We start from the raw sequence: 22,268 nt of genomic DNA, 5'->3' as shown, positions 1-22,268 counted from the left end.
TCATGAAATCTTCTATAGAGGAAATTGATTAATGTAATACTAATTGGAAGCTGTAAATTATACTTATCTTATTCTTTGATCTATAACTACAAGATGCTTTCAAGAAAATAGATTTGTCCTGATAGGTAGAGGTATTTTTTTACTAGAAAAGACCATTAAAACATCTGTACTTTTTCTTGAGTTAACTGTTTTGAGAAACTAAGAAATATTTTGACTGAAAACTAAAATTTCAGTGATTTTATTTAAGGAAACAACTTCAGAAAAATGGAGAATATTTTAGCCTGAAATTGGTGGGTAAGTATATATGGAGTAAGAGTCAATGAAAGTAATTTGAGCAATAGCTGAACGTGACTCTACCAGAGGGGAAGAAAAATGAGGAACAAAGAAGGCAGCTTGTCGACTTTGTGTAAAACAAGTTTAAAAAGCCATTTCCTTATAGTGTGTTAGGAGGAATATGGTAAAGTGTCCACTTCCAGTATCTCTACACTGCTGTCAGAGGGAATGACTGTGGACATTTGTATCTCTGTGCTGAGGAAATGGCAACATAATTTGATGACTTTAATTCCCAATGAATAGAGGACATCAGTAGTGATCTGCATGTAAAAATTTAAGTGTGTGCTTATTGACACGTGACAGCTTTTTTTTTTTTAATTTTTGAAAATGTCTGTTATTCTTTCATAATTGCAGTTTTCTTTTTCAGGGGATCTTTTTCCCCTCTGTCTGATTACGTCTATTCTTCCTGAGACACCTCTAATTTTTGTCGGGTAGAGAAGATTAGAAACAGGGATTCCCACAGCTATTCCTGTTCACAGCTCAGTTAAAAGAATTGCCCATTCTGATATAAAGATGCCAGTGCTTTGTGCTGTCATGTCAGTGGCATTTAATGTTAAATTGACATTCATATAAAACTCAAATCTTATTGATGCCAGACAGTGACAGGCAGAAAAAGCAAAACACAGCTGTCTGGTAAAAGTAACAGGCTGCAACTTTAAATACGGAGCAGTTCAGTACAGCTTCCGAATAACAAACAGGCAGTCTCCCTGCCATGCCTAACCACTCCCCTATCACAGTCCTGACACAAGAAGAAATTTAATAGTGTTTTCACTTATCATACACTGGACTTAGTCCAGTAAGTGTCTTGTGTCACGAGGCTTGTGTCACGAGTGCTTCCTTGCTCCTGTTTAATCCTCCTTCCTTGAACATCGTGTTGCTTTTCTTACTTTCTGGAAAAACAAAAAATAATACCTTCACACTTTGTCATACGTGTCATATACAAATGTTTTGTGACTCTCTGAGTAGCGCCTAATGCTGCTACTATGTCATCTTTTGGTCTTGTACAGATCACAGATCACTCAGCACTCTAGTGGGCTTGCACAATTTTCTCAGTAAACACTCTTTCCCTTTACAGTACCATGTAGAAATCTCAAAACTCATTTCTTTTCATAGTGCTTGATGATGGATGTCTGTATTCATGATGTGGAAGGACCTTTGTCACTGTAGAATTCCTCCTTGGACTCTTCTGAGACCTGAGAGTTTTTACCATGTGCTTTGCACTGGTAGTTGTCTGTCTGAAATAGCATGAAGTTGCTGTTGGACCTTAGCTTGACATCTTCTTTTTTAGGAGCAGCTTATCTAGCTCTCTATGGTAATTTCATGGTTTTCCAGTCCTGTGCAGTAAATAATAGAAGCAAAAGCTTCGCTTATCCACAGACTAAACCTTAAAATATATTCTAATAAGTCAGTGGAAGGGTCCATCCAGAAATACTGGCAGATACTATCTATAGGAACATGCCTGGCTGCACTGGCCCACTCAGTACTATATTTTGCCTTTCTCTGCAAAATATTTCTCTTTCAGAAACATGAGGAGCCAGTTATAGACTTTTTAAAGTCTGAAAATTATTCAGGAATTTGTGCCATACTCTGTAGCTAGATTTTAGATTTCTGAAGGTCTCACACTGATCTGTCCCTGATTTGCTGCTGTAGATTAAAAATGGGATTCCATGTTAACTCCTCAGTAATTGTTTTTTATTTTTAGCCTCCACTTCATTGTGATGTGAAATTAGACATTCTCCTTCACTTCTGCGCTAAGGTGGAAATGAGGGCTGGAAAAAAATCTCGCAAATTATTTGTATTTTTGAAAATGAATGTTGTGTAGGCCCAAATCATAATTTAAGGGTAACATCCTCAAATTTTGAATCCATGATGACCATGATGACCATTCTGAAAGCAAAATTCTCCATGGCTATAATTTCTTTCAGAAGAGTTCAGGCCCCTGAGCTATGCTCCAGTCCACAGAACTTACCACAGATTTAGGATTGTGCATGGATAGAATATTTTCTTTTTAACGAGGTTTAATATTTTCATTTGCATTTATGATTCTTTATATTTAGCATAGGTAGTAGTTTTACAATATTCTCTTCATTGGTCTGAAGATACTTTTCAGTTTAAGGAAAGAAATTTTTAAATGCTTTTTTTGGACATGATGAACTGGTTTAGCATTTATAGTATTCTGTTGCTGCTAAAGATTTAGTTCTGATTTTCAGTTTAAGTTCTGTGTTATGATCATTCCTTAACCCTACTGCTTTCAAGGGATAGTGAAAGGTAGTGCAAGGGAGGTGAATCTGAGTTGGTCTAAATTTATATAAATTGTTGAAACCATTTATAATAGTTAATATAAGAGAATCATGAACTTTAATTTAGTTCATTTCTTATTCTACAGTAATTGAAAAGGTTAGAATGTCAGTGAAAACAATGTTCTGAAACTGGCAGATTATATAACAGGCAATTATTTTAGCACACAATCAGTCTCAAATTCATAAATATAGTGGCTAGGCCTCAGGATGTATAATGCCAGTTTAGCAGAACAATCCAGTAATGAAAAGAAGCTCTTCCATTTTCCTTTCCATAACTAGTCTGTATATAAGATCTCTTCCAATTAGAACCTTCGCACACTGCAGTAAAAATGTAAGACACCAAAGACAAATATTATTAAATTAGCACATCTTAACTGATACATGTATGAAGTAGTCACCTGTCCTATTAAGAGCAGTACCATTATGTGACTAACCCTAAGTGAAAGTAACCCCAAATAAATATTGCATGTATAGAAAAAATTCTTCTAAAAGAAAGTCAAACTTGCAGACTTAAAAAACAAAAATTAATGAATATAGAAAAAAATTAGAAATATTAATTTCACTTGAGTACAAGAAATATGATATCCTGATTAATAACTTGATGACATCAGAGTCTTTTCCGTCCTTCCTTCCCCAGAAAATTAAATTGCCTTCTGCTTCCAAAATACTCAACATTTACATAGTCTCCCCATTGCCCCATATCCTCAAAACTTTGTATGACCAAAAAATAATTGGTCTTATAACAGTTTTTATAATTGAGGTTAGTTTTTACTTTTAATTTAAAGATGTGTATGAAGCTGCTACTCTGGTAAACAGAGTAGGTGCCAAATATTTTTTTATCTCTAAGACAGAAACAATGAAAACCATTTTATTAGGTGAATATAAGCACTGCATTAACCTTCTGTTTGAAAAATTATGTTAACCTATGCTTTGTAGATGGAAATGCTGGCTTGGTGATGTTTTGCATTTTTCCCATCTCAGGAAAATCTTACCAGATTTTTGGGGTACAGATCTTTAGCCATATAGACTTATGTGAGCAAATGCTACCCTATGAATGACCATTCCAAAATATTTTTTCTCAACAGTCCTGGATTAGGATGGAGGTGACCAGTTTGTCCATCTGTATTGAGTTTGAATGGGATGGAGTTAATTTTCTTCAGTTAAGAAAACATCAAGTTAATTCTTCTTTCAGAAAGAATTTCTTCACTGAAAGGGTTGTCAAGAACTGGAAAAGGCTATGCACGGAGATGATGTAGTTATCGTCCCTTGAAGTGTTCAAGAAACAGCTGGACTTGGCATTAATGCTATGGTTTAGTTGAGATGGTAATGTTTGGTCTAAGGTTGGACTTAATGATTTGGAGATCTTTTCCAACTTTGGTAGTTCCATGATTCTATGATTCTTCAGCTAATGCTGAGCAGTGCTTCACAGTGTTAGGGCCTCCTCTAGGGTTACTTGCTCTGACATGCCAGCAAGTTGGCTCAGCGTGGGCAAGAAGGTGGGAGGCAACACAGATGACCTGAATTGAATGGTGACACATGTCATGTCATGTCATGCCATGTCATGTCATGTCATGTCATGTCATGTTTAGCAATTAAAATCTGGAGAAGCGTTTCTGAAGTAGCTGTTGCTAAAGGTCTGACTAGGTGCCAGTCTGCTGTTGATACGTGATTGGGTTTGCATCACTTGTTTGGGTTTGGGGTATTTGAGGTTTTTGCTTTGGTTTTTTTTTCACTTATTAAACTGTCTTTATATTGACCGATAAATTTTCTTGCCTTTGTCTTCCTAATTGTCTTCAGATCCTGCTATGGGGAATTGTGAGAGCATATGGGTGGGAGCCTACCTGCCAGCTGGGGTAAACCCACCAATATCCTGTGTCTTGTGGGTAGCCTGAGAAAGTGAGGATGAAGCTGTTTGGTTACAATACCAGGGATGTAAAAGCCAAACCTAGAGAGGAGGGAAAAAAGAGATAAAGAAGGGAATAGATAGATATGTTGGGAGCTTGGAATAAATGAATCTGCAATATCAGACCAGGGAGTCCTAAGGAGGAGTACAGAAGGCGAGATATGCACCATACGGTATTGGGAAAGGTGATTTTTGGGACTAAAAGTCTAGGATACAAACATAGGAGAGGAAGACTGCCAGAGAGGCTGGCCAAGAAATAGAGCAAGTACATGGAGAAGAGAACTGAGACTTCATTGGTAAAGAGGAGGATGCAAAAATGAAACTGAGAAGAGGAAGAAACACAAGAAATAGAACAGTAGTAGCATGCTGTGTTAGGAATACACACTGAATAGTCCATGATTATTAAATTATGTTCTTCAAAAAATACTTAGAGTAAAAACTATGATTTTGTTTGAATTAAAATGTGTAATGCAAATATACACCAACTAAATTAATAAATTTTTTAAGTGCCCTGAACAATTAAAGAGAAAAAGATTTAATTTCCAAATTTACATAAATTATCATCTTTAAGTCACTGAATCGCCCCTCTGGGCACAGGGTTAGAAAGAAGGAAGATATTAACTATTTCTCATTTTCAATTAGGAACAAAAAAGTTGTGATATGTAGGTGGTATCAAACATGTGGAAAAGGTAATTTCTTAAAGGGTATTGTGATTTGGTTCTGAAAATTACCAGTTGAAGTCTCTTGACTTTTCTGTGTATGGTTCAGAGATTCTCATGTTCTTAAAACCACTGGGTTTTCCCAGTTTTGTAATTCACATCTATTATCAAGAAAAGGGCTGCTTTTTAAAATCTCTTGTTATAAACTTTAAAATGCAGTTAAGATTTGCAGGTGAGAGAGAGCGGCTAGCAGAGATCACTGTAGGTGTCTATATGCATATGGTGTTTTACATTTATATTAACATTCTGTCTTTAGAGTATGAAAGTAAGATGTTTCAGTAGTGCCAATTGAGGTAGGCTTCTTTAGTGTATTTTTTTTTCTCATCTGCTGATGTATTCATCATAGCTTAAAAATGTGACAGAAATTTGCAAGCAGATTCCAGCTAAATTCATAATCTCAGGAGTGATAGCTTAAAGATTATATTGCTTTAATATCAAAGAAGTGATCATATTTGTAGCATTATTACAGAGAGCTTAGTGGGAACAGAATCCATGAATTTGTCAATGCGGTTGTTTGAACAACAGAACTTCTTTACCTTCTTTGCCACCTCAACCTAAATTCTTTTTCTGTCATATTTTAAAAAGAATCTATTTCTATGAAGCCATTATAGATGTTGTCATTATATGTATGTGCAGCTGCATTTAATGAGTTTTAGCTGGGATTTGTTCCAAAAGTTTGCTCATTTCCTCTGTTTTTCACAAAAAGACTCCTGTTTATTTGCAGTGAATCATTTCCTCTTTTACAAGTTTTAGATGAGTAGACACTAGAGTTACTGTTAATTTATTCCCACTGCTATAATTACTAGAATTTTCCCATGAGCAAGAATTCCTGCCTGAAAACTTCGAACCCTTGAACAGAACTGCTAATATCCCATTGCTCTTTAACCCAGCCTTCTTGCCTACGTTGGCCTCATGTGGAATGAAAAATGATCATTTCCCATTTGGAATTATTGGCTCAAACCTATCTGTTGGGAAAGGGAGGCTGATAAGCAGTTTCTTAAGTCAGGTAGATGACCAGCACCTAGAAACCTAGGATGATGCAGTAATCCTTCTTGCAAGCTCCTTCTTGCTGCAATTCAAATGTAAGATCTGTTAGGTGCATTATTGTTGATTTGCTGTTAATTTCTGGAAGTATTAACTATACCAGTCTAATTGTAAAATTTAAGCTACAAAACATGAATATATTAATCTGTTCCATATTTCTAATACTCTTAGGCAAAATTACAATCTTATATAGCATATACTAGATATACAAAAAGTATAGTATATGATAATATAATATATATCATATAATAATATATAATAGAGTATATAATGTTGGACATTTCAAATAACTTGTGGGAGCCTCTGAGATCAGAGTTTGATCACAACTTTCTTCTGACTGACTATTTCCCTTTCAAATAAAATGAATTTTCAAGCAAAATCTAGAATTACTTTGTAAAGATTTTAACAGTTTAAATGAGGAATGTGAGTTTTTCTCCATTCCCTTTATTATATTAAGGAACTGTTTACATTTCAACAAATAAATATTGCTGACATCAAATCTAATCATATTTTATAACTGAAGATTAGCAATAAATAGGAAACAGAGTTTTTCAGATTTTTTTCCACTAAAATATGTTTTTTAGTGTTTCTAATTATTTAAAACATTAGGAAAGTTATTTCATAATAAAATTGAGATTATTCCTTCAAAAGTTCATGCATATTAAAATCACCCTGCCAAAACAATGTATACATGATATATAGGCAGAATTAGGGATACATGTAAAGAGAAGACTCTTTGCAACAAACATAGTTAAAAATGAATGCTATAAACCTATTTATTTCTATTCCTTCTGCTTCCATAAAGTTTCTAGATGGGAAGAGCTGCTTGAAACAGGATGATGAAAGGTAGTCAAGATTTATGTGTTTCTTGTTTCTCAGTTCTTCAGTGTATTGAGAAGTTAATTTTCAGTTCTGGACACAATACCGCTAGCCAGAATAAAAGGTGATATGTGCAGGTGATTCACTTGTCAGTGTGTGAAGGAATAAACACAACTGGAAATGAAGGGGTTCTTTTAACTTTTGGTCCTGTTTGTGTCACACTGCTTTTTATAAGTTTGTACCATGCTTTTACCATTTTAAATCCATTCTTTACATTCAGGCTTCATTCTTCTAAGGATTTTAGAAAAGACTGTGAGGAAATGAAGGAATTTGCAAACACTTAAGTATTTGGTATGTGTTAAGTCAAAGTATCTTGCACTGCATAACACAGGGAAAAAAACCCAAACAACTTATTTCTTCTGCTTTTCTTTCCCCTCTCCCAGAAAAAGGATAAGACCAGTCTCTTCTAACAAGCCATCTACAGAATATTTTTAAGTAGTGGCTGTATCAGTCATGTCCCCACTGATTATAAAAGAGGATTTAGACTTGGAAATCCTGAACATATCTTTCCATAGATACTTGAAGTTAGAGTTCTTAAACACACATGGAACTTCACCTTTAATCCCTGCTTCTTATATGGAGTATAAATTGTGATTAATTATTCACCTGCTTGCTGATTGCAAAGTTTATTTGTATGCTTTCTATATATGCACATCAGTCATCTTACTGCAGGCACATATATTTGCATACCCATCTCTCCTAAGTATTATTATTCATTTATTGTCTCTCAATGAAATAATAAAAGAAAACCTCTCTTCTGCTACCTGGATACCCATATTTAACTTGCTTCTTACATTTGCAATTTTTTATTTGTATAAGGGGATGCTGTAGCTGAGAAGGGAGAACAAAATGATTGAATGGATAAATGGACAAAAAGAACCTGGTTTGAAATGAGTGGGGAAAGGCCTTAGAACTCTTGGTAACATATATATAACACAAGAAAGTTACAGAAAAAAATTATTTTAATTTTATGTTCAAAAGACCTGTAATTGACAACATAAAAATCCTAAAACATAAAAGTCCTAAAAATCTCTATTTTACATATTTTGCAGGTTTACATTATTTTTTTACATGTTGCTCATGTTAAGAAGAATTGTTGAAATTCCTATTAGAAATTTTTATCCATTGAATGACTGTTTCATCCAAATAGTCAAAATTAATTACCAATTGATTGCAAATCTTTTGAGAAAATAAAAGCGTATTTTTGTTTCCAAAGGGTACAAAGCAGTAGTTTCTGATACCTCACTATTAGCCACATTATCCAAACACACTTCTTTCTATAGATTTTTCTATCATTCTAATTAGATAGAGATTTTGTAATTGGCCATTTTTCCAGTACATGTGTTTTTCCTGCAGCTGTAGGTTTCAAGACACAGTTGCACATAAGTGGTTCCAAGATAGAATGAAAATGCCAAGAACTCTTATTTGAAATTGCATAAATTTAATTAAATAGGTTATGTTATTGATGTTTAGGATGCAACAAGCACAGAATGAGTATTTGTTGACTTTACATGCATTTAGAAATCCATTATATACTCTGAACATTAACTCAAGTACTATTTCATACTTTTAATTACTCCTTTAATAATTCAGAAATATTCTGTGTTAAACATACAGACTACATTTATGAGCTTAAATGATTCAGATTCAGGCAACTGTGGAAGAGTCACTGGTTTCCAATGTTTTCATAGTACCTTTATTTTAGAATAAAACATGTTCTATTTCCTTGTGTGTACTGAAATAGGATTTTTATAAGCACTTATCATTCTTTTGAATTTATCCTGAAATCTTTTATTGCATCATTTTAGGAAGCTGAATATAGGTTATACATTATGTGTGTGTCCTTTCATCCATGGCAAGCAGAAAAGAAAAGAGTGCCTTTTCACAATGGGCATGGGCAGAGCCCACCTACTCTATACTTACATTATAGTAAGTGATATAATTATTAGAGATTATTAAAGAGTATTTGGCATCCCTTTGGTGTTTATTATATAAGCTGCAAACCCCTTTTTCCATTCAAAACAATTAACCCCTCATGGCTTGTCTGGTGAAATTTTCTTAGCATATTTTTGTTGCAATAGTATTTCCTCATCTTTAACAAACAGTAATATTATCAGGGAATTATATTAGTATATACTTATTCATCCAAGCCAAGAGTATTGATACTGTTGATCTACACCTACATGCTATTGTTTTTTGTTTTAAGGACCTGTTCATCTTTAAATTAGACATCAGAAGTCTTGAAAACAACCCAGCAGGCATTTCTTTTAAAATGTCTTAACAGTTTTTTCTGAAGGCTTTTTATGTAGAGTTCTTACTGCAAAGTAGCAGAGTTCAGGGTAACAGAAGTTACAGCACAGGTTCATGCTTTTGAATTTACAAGAAGAAATATTTATTTGGCAGTTGCAATGTTCGGGGATCGTATCTGAAGCCAAGGTTCCATGGACTCAAAAGTGAATTGATGCAGCATCAGGATGCCCAGTATCTGGGCATCTGTCCAAATCTGATCTAAATCTGGCACAAACAAGTGATCGAATTCCTTTAAAATTAATGAGTTCATACAGAAGAAAACTTGTACACATTTTGTGCTTTGATGGCAGTTTTATATATGATTGGCATAAAGTCAGAGAACAATAATGAGTTCAACATAGCTGTAAATAAAGCTAAAATGTCAGAAGCAGTTGAACAAATTTGTACTATGGGACCACAATATCAAGGGCTATGATACTACATTTATTTTATTGTCAGTTCAAGTATTTCCTCTTTTGTAAAACTGTTATCTTATATCTCCGTTAAGTGCAGTTTTAATTTACATAGTATATTTTTTGCAAAGCATGAGCAAGGTTTACTAAGAAAGAAAAAAAGGAAGTAATAAAGCCCTACAACCTAATTTCTTGGCTTGTATTCTGATCACTAATAACATTGTGCTCATATGTTCTACTAAATCAGTCCTAATGTAACATGCATCAACATACCTTTCTGTAGGAAGTAAAAAGTGGATGAGTACCATAGCTCACAATTCAGTGTCTTTATTTTGTCCATTCATAGACATGTCTTAGTGTTGAACTCAAGGTTAGAGTCAGAAATTAGGGATCAAGTACCTTAACATTGCTAATGCACCTTTTAGGTGCATACTTTTTCATGTGTCTGGCTTTAGGAGAGTGTTTCAAAATGCCTTAGTACTTCTTCTAGTAGGAAATTACTTGGTTTAGATTACTTATTTCTTCATATAGCCACTGTAAGTTTACATGCAGTGTAAATGCACATGTATACATAGTAAGAAAATGGTATCCCTCCTTTCAAAGTGAGCAAAGAGAACGTTTGTAGATACCTCAGGATGTTGTCAACTTCTTTTATAAGTACACTCTGCAGTACAGAATCCCTGAAAATTTCCCTTGGAGACACAAAATGAACACTCTCTTCTTTGTATTGACTACAGGCTTTGGAGGGTACAAACTTGAAGCTAAACTGAGAGTTCTGCTTCATGGATGCATGTAGCACATTCCACCCACTAATGGACAGAAAAGCTGGTCCAAGGAAAAAATATGGGTGCACATAGTATGGACATCAAATCTGCAGCTTCATTGCTTTGCTGCCCAGATTTACTTTTATTATACTGTACTGCTTACTAATGTAGCTAATACCACAGGGCCCAACATAATTAAACTGAGTTGAAAAAAGTTGAAATTAATAGTCTACATATATTTACAAATATGTCAATGATTTTTACCCTGACAACTGGTATTTCAATATTCCTGATTATTTACATTAAATGTGACAGAGTAAATCCCATTGAATAGTGCCAGGAAGTTACTGCCAATCATCAAGATGTATTCTAGCTGGTTTGGTTTTAATTTAACATGCTTTTATGCATTCATTGTTCTGAAAATCCTATAATGAAACTCAAGAATAAGATAATTAGCAGCAATTTGCCAATACAATAATCTTTCTCGGCAGTAAGAAACTTGGCAGAATTTCTCTGACGCTGGCTTGCAGCAATGTCAGGTAAACTGGAGTACTGGGATTGTGTGGAACTCCTGGCCATATTCCCCTGTTGTAAAATTTCATTGCATCTACTTTAACACTGAAGTTCTGTTGCAACATTTCTACAAAGATATTTCACAAAAAATGTGATCCTTTATGATAAATTACTCCAGATTTACAAGAGCATCAGGGAAAAAGGGAATTAAAACGTTCTGGGTTTTATGTATGAGAGGAAGGGGAAGAAACTGGGGAAGAAGAGCACAGGGCAAGATACTGCTGTGTCTGCACATGATGAACAGCACCTACGTGCATATGAAATAGCCCAATTTTTAATGTCTTCTGATAAACAATGGTTGTCTTGCTGGTGGAGAAATGTAGTGACCTTGGGGCTGCGACTTCTTACAGTTTTTTCTAGAGTATTCAAAGTGCAATATTAAAAGTTTGGCATAAATGCCAGCAATTAGTTTGTTGGAGGTTTTTGAAGGGATTATTATTTAAATACAAAATGTTTGAAATACAAAAAAAAAAAGGGCATGATATTGTGCAAATAAACTTAAAATTAAGAGTACTGCTGAATTCTTTATGAATTATCAATACCTAGAAATTAAAATCAAGGTGGTCTTTTTGAAAGAAATGTCTGAATAATCTTAAAAAACCAACAAATACTGAAGGGTTTAATGTCTCAAGGACATTTAAAATTAGGTTTTATATTTTTTCTTCCAGTTAGATATTTTTATTTGTGGGTTATTTTTTAATTTATAGTTTGTGAAGTAGGAAATTAAATTCTAGCACTTAACACAGTAACTTGTTATATTCTCTAGAATCATCTTATCTGACATTTTACCCCAAATAATTATTTCATTTTGGTTTATAATGAACTGACAGGAAAATCTTGACTCTCCTCTTGCCCATACAGTCTTAAAAATGTTAAAAATAAGATTTTAAAAGGATCAAATCAAAAAGAAATCAGTATATTTCTGGAAGACACAATGAGAAATTCCTGCATGTGCCACTGTGTACTAGAGTGTTTCTAACAAAGTTGTGTTTTCCTATTTATAATTTTCAGAGGTACTTTGTTGTTTACAGATACAAAAATGCAGTGCAGTGAGTATCTGTAGAGTGTGAGGCTCTTGAAGAAGTAGGCAATTCACCTAGGGACAGACAGGTGAAAAACTATGCTCACCGGCAAAAAAAAAAAAATAATATAAGTTGGAGTACATGTAGGAATCTAGCAAAGATTCCTTTATATCCTTTATATTTATGGATACTTAAAAATATAAGTGACTTATAATGATGATATGACCAATTTATGGGCAAAATAAAAACAAAATATATCTTTTTGCTCCTCAGTCCTGTTTCAAGCAAGAATAGACAAAGTGCAGGAAGGCAGGCTATATGACGCTTCTCTCAAATTCCTAAAGCTTGTGACATGATCTCTTTAATTCTTCACATCTTTCATGTATGTTTACACCTTGTGCAAAAATGAATACTAACTGAAGTACATGAAATTATAGCAAGTCAGAATAATAGTTTTATCCCAGTCTTGATACCTTCTTTAGTGAAGATGGCTGTATAGCAGACTAGGAAGGCTGGTTCATCCAAAAGTCCACTTCATTTCACCCACATGTGTCTGTTGATCTTATAAAAGATACTACTTCTCCCTGACAACCTTGTCTTCTTTATGTGGTACAAGGTATTGGAGAATGAGTTCATTCATTCACAACACTCTAACTATATATTGTGGGATCTCAGCACATCATTCCTGATGTTCAGAGATGCCAGGAGAACCCTTGGGGGTCTCGAAAATCCTGGAATGTTGCCAAGAGTGTCTGGTGGCTTGATTTTGATCCATCCACAGAAATAACAAGAGTTTGAGGACAAGAGAATCACTTTAGAGTAAAAGGTGTAAAATAGACACATTTAGAGGGTGAAATATAGATTTTAAGGTTTTTGGGTACAGGGGGGTTATGGAGACAAGATGGAGGGATCAGGGCGTGTCTTGTCCTTCTTCTTCCTTCTTCTTGTCCTCCATCTCCTGTGGTGATGTTGGCATTTGGGGATTGGTTTATGGTGAAGGTGCACTTGCCAACATGGGTGAAAAGCATTGGGAAATAAAGGTAAATATTATGTACGTAGATATTAGTATAAAAAGACATGACCGCCCCGTGGGTGGTCAGAGAGTGCCTGTGACTGCTTGCAGATCAGACCTCTGTTGGGCAGACAGAAAATTTTGTAGATAAGAAATAATAAACAACCTGAAGACCGAAAAGCTGAAGAGTCCAGACTCGTCCTTTAAAACGCGTGCCACCCAAGAACCACCCTACCCGTGTCGGGGCAGAGACAGACAGCCGAACCCGACAATATATCAGTGTTATGGAAAGTTTTTTCATGAGAAGCAAGTAAATTCTTTATTCAGGGGGGTTTCATCTGTCAATCACATGCCACTGCATTTGATAACCAAATGTTGCGCCTTATAAAGAATGAGAAAGTGTCTAAGAGCAGTGCCAGAGAAATAGTGTTAAACTGACTCATGCTGTCAAATCAGCAGTAAAATATAATGCTATCTATCAAACAACTTACATTTTCAGGGTTTTACATAAATGTCTCTGTATGTTTAATAAGGAGATTAAAATATTGAAATATAGCTATGTCTTGTGAAGTTCAGCTCATCTGAATGATCAAATTATCCTGGTTCTTTATAGTGTGTGAAGAGAAATAGACCTTTTTAGAATTGTCAAGTCCATCCAATCTACTTTTTTCTTCCTTAGTATGAGATTAATCATATTTCATAAGATACTTTTAAGTCTAAAAGACAGAAAACTGTTCAGATATGACTGTTTATGTAATAATTGCTGAGAGCCAGTTAAAATAATTACTGTTCTTTTTTTTTTCTTTTTTTCTTTTTTTTTTTTTTCCACAAAAAGAAATTGCAGGGATATGCAAATATTCACATGGAAACAATCTTTTTGCAAGGGAATAATGATAAATCTCTATAATCCTTTTGTACTATGTGTGGTTGTGATAACTCCATCTGACATGAAGACTACAGCTCTGCTAGTAAACGAAGCATTGGCAGGGCATGATATGGGGAAGTGATTCTTTAGACTAACAAAATTTTAGAGTAAATGCTATCTTGCCTCTATCTTGCTGCCTTCTTTCTTGGACTTTCCCAAACAATCGCACGCATAATACGATAGACACATAGCTGATTTCCCAGAAAGGACTTATAAACAGCCATGCTCTTTTAAAGGATAACTGAATTTAAGAGTGCATGACTTTGGTCAGACTATTGTCATTGTTCCTGAGGCCTGATGTTTCTCTAGATATTAGCGCAGTGTCTGTGTGATAGAACAGCCTTCAGTTCTGGCCTACCATATAAAGAAAGAGTATGGGCTCAGTTAAAAATAAAGGTAGAAAATCAATTTCTGCAGGGCAGACATTGAGCTGACTGATCTGAACACCAGTTGATATAAGGGGTAGATTGGTTTCCAGAAATTGGTATTTTTCTACTGAAAATTGAAGTGGCCTAGACTAGTTCAAACTTAACCTTCTAATTTTCAGAATCCTGGGTTATAACAGGTAAATTCCAACCTTTGTACCCAGTTAATGAAAAAAGAAAACAAAGGTATTTTGTGTTTTCAGTGATGTCAGTTGATGGATATCTTTAGCATCTCTACAGGAAGAAAAGCTCTGTAGACTCCTTGCAGTTTTTTTCAGCTGGGATTGGTCTCATTGCCAGGAGAAAGGCAACAAGAAAAATAGGATACCAACTCTAGTTTGTGTATTTGTAAAATAATTAAAGGTTGTCTGTAGATATGTTATTTACTACTTAGTGAAGGACCTCACAGAATCATAGAATGGTTTGGGTTTGAAGGGACCTTAAAGATCATGAAGTTCCAACCCTCCTACCATAGTGTGAGAGCCTGGAAGGATTACTGACTTGAAGCATTCAGAGGTGTGCGGGGGTGTGTGGGTGTGTGGATTTGTGTGTGGAAAGGGACAGCCTGGGTCTTGCTCTGGTGAGGTGATGAACTGCCCCTTACAACCCACCCTTTCCCCAGGGGCTGCCAATCCCTGGAGGCAATGCCCCACACCTGCCTCTGGAGCCCCTAACCCAGCTCCTAAGTGTCCAAATGACTGCAAACCTCATCTGGGGAAAGGCCCAGGAAAAGCCAAAGGGTACTTAAAGCAAGACACAAGGCAAGAACATTTGACCCTGCCTCCTCTTGGAACTTCTATCAGCTGAAACAGGAGGATGGCTATGTTTGTTCTTTTCTACACCTTTTTTTCTTTCCTTTTCTCTCCTAATTACCTCATCTTGGGATTTTGAGTAATGTTTTGAGAAACTTAAAATCGGTGAGGCTTAGAGCTCGCTAAGTTGAATGGGCCAAGTGAATAGTTTGAGAAGTGTTTGTTTCATGTTGATTGAAGGCTGCTCAAAAACTTTTGCCAAAGTTCTCTGATTTTCTAAAGCTGCCAGTAAAAGGTTTTTTTTGTTATTTTGACCTCTTGAGTATCTTGTTAGTATTTCTCCCATGCATCTAACTCAGAGTACATGAAAAACTGTAAGCCCTTTTGAAAGTCTCATAGATCAGATTTCTTGGGGCCTTACACATGGGCAAGGACGCCTTCTACTAGAGCTGGTTGTTCAAAGCCACATCCAGCATGGCCTTGAATACTTCCAGGGAAGGGGTATCCACAACTTCCCTGAGGAACCTCGTGTAGAGAATGCACTGAAACCAGAAAACTGAAGACCAACAGCCTGATTTGTAACCACTTATATAAGCTGTTCAGTAAAATAAGGACAGAAAAATGGAAAATATTTGTGGAGTCAGAATTACTTCTTTAGTTTGGGGACATGGCAGCAATAAAGAAGAATCCACTATGAAGAAGAATTTGGAGTTAAAAAAGATGAATTTGGAACCACTCTTTATATTATTCCAGGAACAGGAACTGAAGGCAAAAGAAGAGATGTAGAATGCATCTTCACATTTTAGCAATGCCATATGAAGACCATCAAGAGAGTAATGCATAAAATGTGGAAAGAGTTGTAGGCGCTCAGAGCAGATTTGTTCATTCCATGGATCACAGAGGGAGGTATTTATCCCACTCAGCATGTTAATAGGCCGGAAAGGAGAATGCAAATTGAAAATGAGTGTGGGAATACTTCCTTTCAGCAGAGATGAAACTGAAGCCATGCTATCTTGAGACGAGAATGGATGAAGTAGCTCTTGCACATGCTTCCTGAGTTACTACTGTGGTCTCTTGATGTCATTACAGAGATTAGGTGAGGAGGTGAAGCTGCTACTTGGTGCCAAAACCAGGATTGTTTAATATTTTCTTCCCACTGAATAAAAAAGAATGAAATATAGAAGTGGTATAAATGAATTAATTTCTCACCAATCTATTTTAGAATAATATAGATAAGATGCTTTCTTCAATAAGCAAGTGTCATAATCAAATATCAAGTTAATAATTAGTTCCTAGTCTTTCAGTTTCTGATTTACCCAAATTATATACCATTTATCTTTGGTCACTGTGAATACATCTAATGTCATTGAATCATGAGAATATAATTTCCATCAGAATCAGATTCATTGTTATTGTATTTTATTTGGTATTTATATCTCCATGTCTTTTTTTCTTTCCCCATTTCTGTTTGCAGGTTTTGACCTAGTAAAGTGTGAAGATCCTGGCATACCAAATTATGGTTACAAGATACGAGATGAAGGACATTTTATAGACACTGTCATTTTATACAGCTGTAATCCTGGCTATACAATGCATGGTAGTAGTATTATGACCTGCTTAAGTGGAGATCGAAGAGTATGGGACAAACCTTTGCCTACTTGCATAGGTAATATGGATTGTGAGAGTGTTCTGGCATGATTGGTCTGGTGGTTCGAGAAAAAACTCAAATATTCTGTCTTTGTATACTTCATGAGATGATAATGGTGCAAATATATTTTAAATTCCAAGTAATGATTTAATATGGGCATGGAAGTTTAACTAAAGAAGGTGGCTTGCTGTTAATGGTTTTGAGACTACTGGAAAACACTTTTTTCTATGGAGCAGCCTTTGATGGAAGACTACTGTTCTGATGAAGCCCTGGGGCACTGAGTCTGATATACTATCACAGGCAGTGGTATTGTCTAAACACTTCATAAACTAAGAAAGCCCCATCATAAAGCAAATAAGGTTGTAGGCTTTTTTTCCTTACCTATTTTCATCAGATTTTATTTCTGCACCTCATTCTTATGCACTTTTTTCCTAAGTTTCATCACACGTTGCTTTATTTTTTTATCTGTGTCCTCTTGAGTCCTTGTTACTGTGCTAAGATACTCCATCTGTCAAAGCCTTGAGGTAGACCTTCCCTGGAAATATCACGTCTTCAAGTGCCTAAAACTTTGTTTCATTACAACCAATGTAAATGTTAAACAGAGAATTACTAGCCAACATGCAGAATAACTGAACACCAGTATAGCTGTTATCCATTGTACCTTTACTAGGCAGTTTGCATCCTCTAGTTTTGCTTTCCAGTCCAGAAATTGCCAGTGACTTCCTGATTTCAGTTTTCACATGGAGTTCCCATGAGTCTGTCCTTCAGTGTGTCTTCTGATACTTAGTTTTTGCCTCTGCTGCTGGCTGCTGGCAGGTCACCAACTGCTTTCAACATACACCTCACCTATGGGATCTCTGCTTGTTGCCTTTCTCCCATTTTGAGGGCTACATCCTCCATTCCAGGACCTCTTTCCTGCTGAACACATTCACAAAACTGCAGTCTACAAAAGAGCAAGCTCCCTTCCTTTCAAAAGTTCAGCTTAAGCTGAAGGTAAGTGCGAGAAAAACATCAGTGAACGGCATTTCTGCTGTCTTAGTAGCGGTTATTTTCCCCACTTGATTCTAGAACTTTATCTGTAAGTTTTCTTCTATATATATGAGAGGTCAAAGCAACTATTCAGTTTTGATTGAAAGACTTTTCCAGGCTCTTTATGCATTCAAGTCCTCATGCTCTTCAGTTTAATTGGTTAGCTTCCTTTTCCTCCAAGTTTGCCCTTTTGTCGAGAAGACCCATAATTAGTCCTACCTTTGCCTATTTCTCCATGTAATTTAAATGAAGTCATTTCTCTAAGGTCATTTTATGCAATATTTTTTTGTGCTTGTGTTCGCTACCAAGTCTTAGAATCGGCTCTAAAATACTTGGTGGTTTCAAGTCTATTAGGTGAATAAATCCAAACATCTACCTATTTCCTTTTCTTTGTATGATGATTTGTCTTCTAATTGATATGTGGTATGTTAAAATTTTTAATATATAATGATAGAAATAGTAGCAATTAAAAAAAAAAAAAGCTGTATATTTAAATCTGATCTGGAGGAAGCTAGGGAACCCAGGATCAAGCAAATCTAAAGAAAATTGCCATCTTTGCTCCAGCAGAACAGCTTTCATGGTCCTTCTTCAAAATACTTTTTGACCAATATGTTTATTTTTTCACTCTGACTTTATTTAGATTATTAGATTATTCCTACCATGTAATGCTCCTTCTAGTCATGTATTTCCACCTGTATTTCCAGTTTCTTCATACCAATATGCTTTGAAGATTCTATATTTCACTCAAGATTTTCAGTCTATCTTTTTTCTTCTTTTTTTTTCTTGTCTTTCTACTTTGATTTTGTACCTTGCATTACTAGATTTGGTTTCTGTATTTTATTTCCAATCTTTTTAAATAATTTATTCCAGAATATCTTGAGAATCTTATTTCATCTCTAAATGAAATTATGTCCCTCAATCAATAGAATAATCAGTTTTATTTTGGTACGCTGAGAGAGATTTTGGTCTTCTTTTCTGTCTGTTCAACCAAAAGGTATCTTTCTCTGTGCTTTTATCTCTCTACATATATTTTTAATTATTGTCCTTGTTCTCTCCTTAAAATAAAATTTGGGGATTGCATAAATCCTGTATAAACTACCTCTTTTCATTTCTAGTTTAAATATCTTCTGGACCAATAATTAGTTCCCCAAGAAATCAAATGTTCACTATTCTGTCTTAAAATCTTCTAAAAGTGTTTTCTTCTAAACAGTCTTTTACAGTCTGTAATCTTCATTAAATTAGGGGGAGTTTTTACTGTTCTGTGCACAGGAAATCTTGAAAATCACAGGAAGATCCCTGAAAACTCAGTTATATATTGGCAGATTATTTCAGTCTTGATTCCCTCCCACATTAGACTTATAAGATCTGTTCTTCCATCAGTTTTATCTTTTGTTATCACAGTTTTATCTTTTTCTACTTCGATTTGAATGATTTGTTTTTCTTCCTTTTTCTGAAGTTATCATGAAGTTCCAAACATCACTTCCTTTCTTAGAAACATTTTCTAAAAATCTTTGTTTGTGGAGATGCATTATTTTTTCTCGTAGACTAGATCAGATTTTGATATTTACTGTTCTCTTCAGTGACATTTATATTCTTCTTTGTATTCACTATCATTTCAGTTTCATTCAGAAAAAAATTAAGCATATGCGTAGAATATTCCACACATTCTACACTTAGTAATTTTTAGCCATAAACTGTTATATTGGTCTTAACATTAATTTTCATTTTTTCTATGTTCTAAAACGTAATGAAGAAAGCCAGTGAATTATTTTAATTCCTCCTCTAGAAGCTTCTAGAAACGTTGAATTCACTTCCGTTAGTTATAGTATAAGTGTTTATATAGTATATTCTTTGAGGTGCTGATTTTACAGTGTGCTCGTTTATACATATTGGAATATAAATTTTTTGAATTATTTTTATAATTACTTATGAAAGTTTACTTTTGATCTACTTCTAAAATGGATTTTTAAAAAATATATGAAATACATGATGCATCATCCCAAATTTTATCATGTATTCTTTTCCTAAGCAAGCCTTCTCAGAATTTTAAATCAAGTATGTCAATTAGTTTGAGTTTAAATTTTGGGTTTGCTGAGTTAAATTTAGTTCTTTGGTAAACACAGTACTGTATCAGTAATTTCTTGTCTGTAGTTATCTACCACAGTGATTATTGCAATCCAAACTTTCTTGTATAATGGAAATTAATTGAAATCATAGAAGAAGGTTACATGTGAAAAAATTTTTCACTTAAGTTTCTTTCTGCTGTGGTTCTGTATATAGAATGTAGTGTTTTGAGGGATCAAACCAGCAGGATAAATGAGAAATCAGTCACCTTATTTCCTCTATGGTAATTTTCCCTCATGGTAGCAACTCAGTAGCATGTACAAAGATTAATATTTGTTAGGAGTATTGCTGATAGATTATTTGGTCCAACTGCCATGTTTTTCTATTATCTCTGTCTTACTATGCTTGCTGTACAGCTGTGCTTGAATGAATCCCCATGGTATGTTTTTTTTTAATAAACTCTAAGGCAACACTATAAATGTAGTAGAAATTCAGGTACATCACTTAACTGATCTGAATCACTGATCCTTTTCAGTTTAGTGGAAATGATTGTTACACAGTTCTCTTTCATTAGGCTGTATCTTTACACTGTCCAGACAACAGAATGATGCCCTAAACAAGCAACATAAGAATGATTTGATTATCGATGCTTAGCATTGCCACTGGTCTCTCCACAAAAACAGCATTGATAGTAAAAGTGTTTTAAACCAGATGCCACATACTATCAAGTTGTAGCTTTCTGATTTACTCTCTTGATCTACAGGCATATGGCACTTAAATTTTTAAATACTGAAGGAAATTCCTAGGCAATACCTACTGCTTTTTGGTGTAATTAAACCTGAAGCTTCATAGAAGCAACTTGAAAGCATTACACTAAAATCATTTTGACATTACAGCAAAACAGAAAGCTATTTTAATTATAACATTCAATGCTGCAAAGTTTGAATTCAAACATTCATTGTTAGAAAAGCTAAGCATGTTAGATGGGCAATTTCTGAAACATTTTTCTCTCTTGCTAATGCTAAAATTGTGCTTTTGTAGTCTCAGTATATATTGAACCTGTCTGGTCAGTTAAGTAACCTAATCACAGTTTTATGCTTTATTTCTTTATAACAAGGTAGGCGTGAGATCATTGTGTTCATTTTTAACTTATGTACATGTCCTGGTTTATATGTATGTCTACTACTTCAGAAGTATTAGGTCATTCTGTTAACTTTTTAGAAAACACAGAGATGTGGAATGGATGGAAAATGGAAGTGCTAATTACTATAGTCTCATTAGAAATTTCCTCCTCACTTTGCAGCTGAGTGTGGTGGTCGAATTAATGCTGCCACATCGGGGCGCATTTTGTCCCCTGGTTACCCAGCACCATATGACAACAATCTTCATTGCACTTGGATTATTGAAGCAGATCCAGGAAAGACAATAAGGTACATGCTTAATTTCAATATTTATGGTGGAATCCAGTATGATATAAATTTTTTGTCATTCTCATATTTTTCTACACAAGCTACTGGTTTTCACTGGCGTAGTCAAGCTATCCTTCTATAAGGTGCTGCATCAATCATGTGTTGCTTGCCTGTTCAGGCATAAAGTCCCTGGATTGGGGCAAGATAAGCAGCATTCACGGCACATTTGAGTATTGCCTCACCCAAATGTTGTCTTTTGCACCAGGGCAACACCAAATTCCACAAACAAATGCCAGAATATGTTAATTAGTAGTATTAAACAGCTTACATAAGGGTGAACACAAACCTCAGGAATCTGCATAATAAAACAATTCTCATGAATCATAAGGAGAAAAAGAATGTTGCATTCCCTCATCCTCTCTACAAGATAGCTCTGCCAGCACAGCAAGGCCATCAGTGCCAGGGCAAAGCACAGACCCATTATTTGAATCAACATGTTCCCAAATTCAGCAAAATGAAGAGTTAATCAGTGAAACCAACAAACTCCATGACCTGCACAGGAGCTTGACACTTACTACCATAGCTATAGAACCTTCATACAAAACTATGGTTATCTCAAGACCCACATTGGTCCCTGAAAAAGCCTTTAGTGCATAGACATTGTCCCTCCTCAGCAGGATGGGGTGGGGAGAAAATAACATGAGAAAATAAACTTGAGAAAATAAACTTGTGAAAATAAACTCAGTTTAATCAAGCAAAAGTCCA

General features: G+C 35.0%; 1 protein-coding gene across 1 annotated transcript in view; it reads left to right on the top strand.

Annotated features, from left to right (window-relative positions):
- CSMD1 (CUB and Sushi multiple domains 1) overlaps nucleotides 1-22,268 on the top strand; it is a 1,074,877-nt gene that overhangs the window by 872,559 nt on the left and 180,050 nt on the right. Inside the window, exons 24-25 of the mRNA XM_066547292.1 lie at nucleotides 16,828-17,019; nucleotides 21,398-21,524. Of these exons, the coding sequence (XP_066403389.1) occupies nucleotides 16,828-17,019; nucleotides 21,398-21,524 (319 nt within the window). The remainder of the gene's footprint in view (nucleotides 1-16,827; nucleotides 17,020-21,397; nucleotides 21,525-22,268) is intronic.

Source organism: Molothrus aeneus, chromosome 3, assembly GCF_037042795.1.
Source record: "Molothrus aeneus isolate 106 chromosome 3, BPBGC_Maene_1.0, whole genome shotgun sequence".
Classification (NCBI taxonomy): domain Eukaryota; kingdom Metazoa; phylum Chordata; class Aves; order Passeriformes; family Icteridae; genus Molothrus; species Molothrus aeneus.
This window is presented reverse-complemented; position numbering and strand designations above follow the sequence as displayed.